At 38.7% G+C, this 3676-nt stretch overlaps 1 protein-coding gene across 1 annotated transcript in view; it reads left to right on the top strand.

Moving 5' to 3' along the window:
* LOC107602411 (V-set and transmembrane domain-containing protein 4-like) overlaps positions 1 to 3676 on the top strand; it is a 17855-nt gene that overhangs the window by 7720 nt on the left and 6459 nt on the right. The window contains exon 2 of the mRNA XM_016294906.1: positions 239 to 655. Within this exon, the coding sequence (XP_016150392.1) occupies positions 239 to 655 (417 nt within the window). The remainder of the gene's footprint in view (positions 1 to 238; positions 656 to 3676) is intronic.

Raw genomic sequence — 3676 nt, 5'->3', positions numbered from 1 at the left:
CTCAGCAATGGATGCTCTGCAGTGAATGGGTGCCGTCAGAATGAGAGTTCAAACAGCTGATAAAAACATCACAATAATCCACTCCAGTACATCAATTTCTCCAAATCTGTTCCCATGAATAAATAAACTCATGAATACATTTTCAGCTAATTTTCATTTTGGGGGGGATACTATTCCTTTAAATGGTGCATTGCTCTGTGAATAAAAGATTTATTTGCTTTATATATTCCGACTACAGATGTGTGCTCAGCTATAAATGTCACTGTCACACCGTCTCCGTTCAGTGTGGTGGCTGAGGGGGAAAACATCACCCTGTCCTGTCAGGTGAGCCAGCGGCGGCGGTCGACGAGTCTTCCTGTGGTGCGGTGGATGTTTCAGCCGGAGTCAGGAGGAGAGGAGCTGCTGGTAGCACGGGTGAACATGCGGAGAGCCAAATTCTACGGAAACTACACCAAGAGCTTCTGCAAGCCCAAAATTAAACTGACAGTGGTGAAACAGGGCAAGATATACAACCTCCTCATCATGAACATCAGCACACAGGACAGGGGTCTTTACAGCTGCAGGGTCCAGGAGTTCAAGAAGCATCATGAACGATGGAAAGCTTCGACCAACAGCTCGGCCTCCACGCAGCTCAGAGGTTTGTCCATATGTTGTTGTGAGAAGGGTTGGAAATCAATGGGTCATTGCAGCAAAAATGCCACCAAAAATGCCCCTCAAATTTAAGACAAAGCATACCTATAGATACAATTCACTACAGTTTTCAGCTGAAATGAACACTGGTGGCAATAAAACACCAATAACTTTTGTTCATTTTCACACAAATTATGATTATTAAAAACGTATATTTGTGTGGTTCCTCACACAATAATATGTTATGTCCTCAAAATGCTTTTACCACAGTGCATGATTTGTAAACTAATACATTTTGACGTTTGCATCACATAAGCAGCTCCATGGGCTTTTCTGACATAGCAAACTTGCTTGGTAGCGCACCCGGTACAGCACTGCACTTGTGATATGAAGCAATCTGGTATGATTCCCAGGAAACACAAGCAATGATAAAAGAGCTCAAAGACTCGTAGAAGCAACATAAAATTGCATGGTTGCTTCAGTTTTTATCTCACATTTGCTTTTGTTAACATTATTGTTTAAGTTTAGGAACGGGTATAGTGTAACGTTATTTTCAAATGCTATAAAACATTTACCTTTTTGTGTTACATTGCCAAATTCACATTCATTGCCACGGGCACATTTGTCCAATGAGCCTGGGCTGAGAAAATCATAGTGCATGGCTGTGAAGTAAACTAAAAGCAACTGATAAGGGAACAGTCCTATAATATGTGCCGCTCAAACTTCCTATTTCAATAATACGTCAATCAAGGACCACGGTGCTTCTCAAACAATTTCATGGGGTCTTCAGTTTTGGAGGTGTAAAAAAAAAGCTCTAAATTTATATTTTTCAAAAGGTATTAAAATGTTTTAATATAAAAAAAATAACCTCCACGCAGCTCCAAGGTTTGTCCATATGCTGTTGTGTACAGGGTTGGAAATTAACCCCCTGTTTTTGGCCAAAAATGCCGCCAAAATAAACAAAAATGCCCCTCAAATTCAAGATTCAGTGACAAAAATAATCATGATTGCGGCATTACATTTAGATCTGATCATATCGCATCATATTTCTTTTAAATAAGCGTTGTGCATTATAACCAATCACAGGAGTTTTGTTCAGTGCGTGAATTCTGCTCTCTCAGGATTTGTTTTCCATCATAAACAACAAAGTGCAGATGTACGGATGAAGAAAGAGATTCATTTCACAGTGTATGCAGCTTCAGTGATTATAATGTGATCTAATGTGATTTGAGAGTGCTTAAACTCAGGCTAGACTATATTCAGTGATAATGTGATCATGTAAATTCTTTGCTCCGTTGCTTTTTGCCGTTTTCAGAGTTAAAAGATTTTTGACGTGTCTAGAGACACCTTCATTAAAAAAATTATATATATATATATATATATATATATATATATATATATATATATACACACAGTATATTATAACCAATGTTAAGTGTTGAGTTATTGAACGTTTCAGTAACCGGAAACATTCTTTGCTCGCTTGTTTTTCATGCTATTAACATAACCAATGTGAAATCTTGAAAGAAAATCTCATTTCGGACCCTGGTTGTGAGTGACTGTTTGTTAAAAGTTTCTCTCATCTACACTCTTAAATTGTCTCGAGGTTTGAAACATCTGACAAAATGCTCACCGCATAAGCAACAATGTCAAGAAACTCCTTCAGAGTTGTGTGTTAGATTTTCCATTAAAAGCATGTGGAAATGTGATCTAATATTTATTCGCTATATATCTGTCTTCTGGCAGTCAGAGTTGAGTTGAAAACAAAGTGAACACTGGAATTGCGACAGCCAAACTCTATTGACACTGGCTGCAGAGTGCAGTTTTCCTTTACTAACTTACTGTACAGACAGACAGACACGCGAGTGGCACAGAGGATGGAGAGACTGTCGCTCTCTCTGGATCCAAGACAAAATAAGCCCTTATGTATGAAGGGGTTTACAGCAAAGCAGAAAGAGAAAAACGGGGTCAGAGACTCCACTAGATCAGAGTTTCCCAAAAAGGGGCTGCAGAGTTCGCTGTGGGTGGGCATCGCCTGGGCTACTTAAAGGAGTCATATGATGCAATTGAAATTTTTCCTTTCTCTTTGGAGTGTACTCTTGGTGCATAAAGAAGATCTGTAAAGTTGCAAAGACTAAAGTTTAAAATCCAAAGAGATATTCTTTATAAAAGTTAAGAGTCAACCACGCCTACCTAAAACGGCTCGTTCTAACACGCCCCCACATGTCTACCTCACTGTGTGGGAAGATTTGCATAACGCCGCCCAAATGTTCACGCAAAGAAAGAAGGCGTAACTTTTATTCTCGCTGTAGTATTGTTGTTGCCGTGTGTTTCGTTGTGAAAGCAAAACTACTTTGTTTGGTCTTCCAAAAGAAGACGATATCCGCTTCGTCATGCCTAGAGCTGATCCGTGCTGGTCGCTGAGGAAATACATCAACTTTGCGCTGTGGATCGGCTTTCACCGTGGACGAAGCGGAGTCTAGCCCGGGGTCGTTGTGTTGAGTTGAGTCATATGTGACCCTCGACCACTGAATAAATAAACTTTCCATTGATGTATTGTTTATTAGGATCGGACAATATTCGGCCGAGATACAACTATTTTAAAATCTGGAATCTGAGGGTACAAAAAAAAAATCTAAATATTGAGAAAATCGCCTTTAAAGTTGTCCAAATTAAGTTCTTAGATGAAATTAAAATGAAGTTTTGATATATTTACAGTAGGAAATTTACAAAATATCTTCACGGTACATGATCTTTACTTAATATCCTAATGATTTTTGGCATAAAAGAGAAATGTATAATTTTGACCCATGCAATGTATTGTTGGCTATTGCTACAAATATACCCCAGCGACTTAAGACTGCTTTTCTGCTCCAGCGTCACATACAGTATGTGCCACTCAAACTTCTATTTCAGTAATATGTCAACACATGAAAGAACATGGTGCTTGTCAAGCCATTTCGTGGGGTCTTCATTTTTGAAGGTGTAGAAAAAGCTCTAAATTTCAGATTTTCAAAAGGTATTAAAATTAGTTCATATATATATA

The sequence above is a fragment of the Sinocyclocheilus grahami genome, unplaced genomic scaffold, assembly GCF_001515645.1.
Source record: "Sinocyclocheilus grahami isolate Dianchi unplaced genomic scaffold, SAMN03320097.WGS_v1.1 scaffold326.1, whole genome shotgun sequence".
Classification (NCBI taxonomy): Eukaryota; Metazoa; Chordata; class Actinopteri; order Cypriniformes; family Cyprinidae; genus Sinocyclocheilus; species Sinocyclocheilus grahami.
The sequence above is the reverse complement of the archived record's forward strand: the minus strand, read 5'-3'. Positions and strand labels throughout refer to the sequence as shown.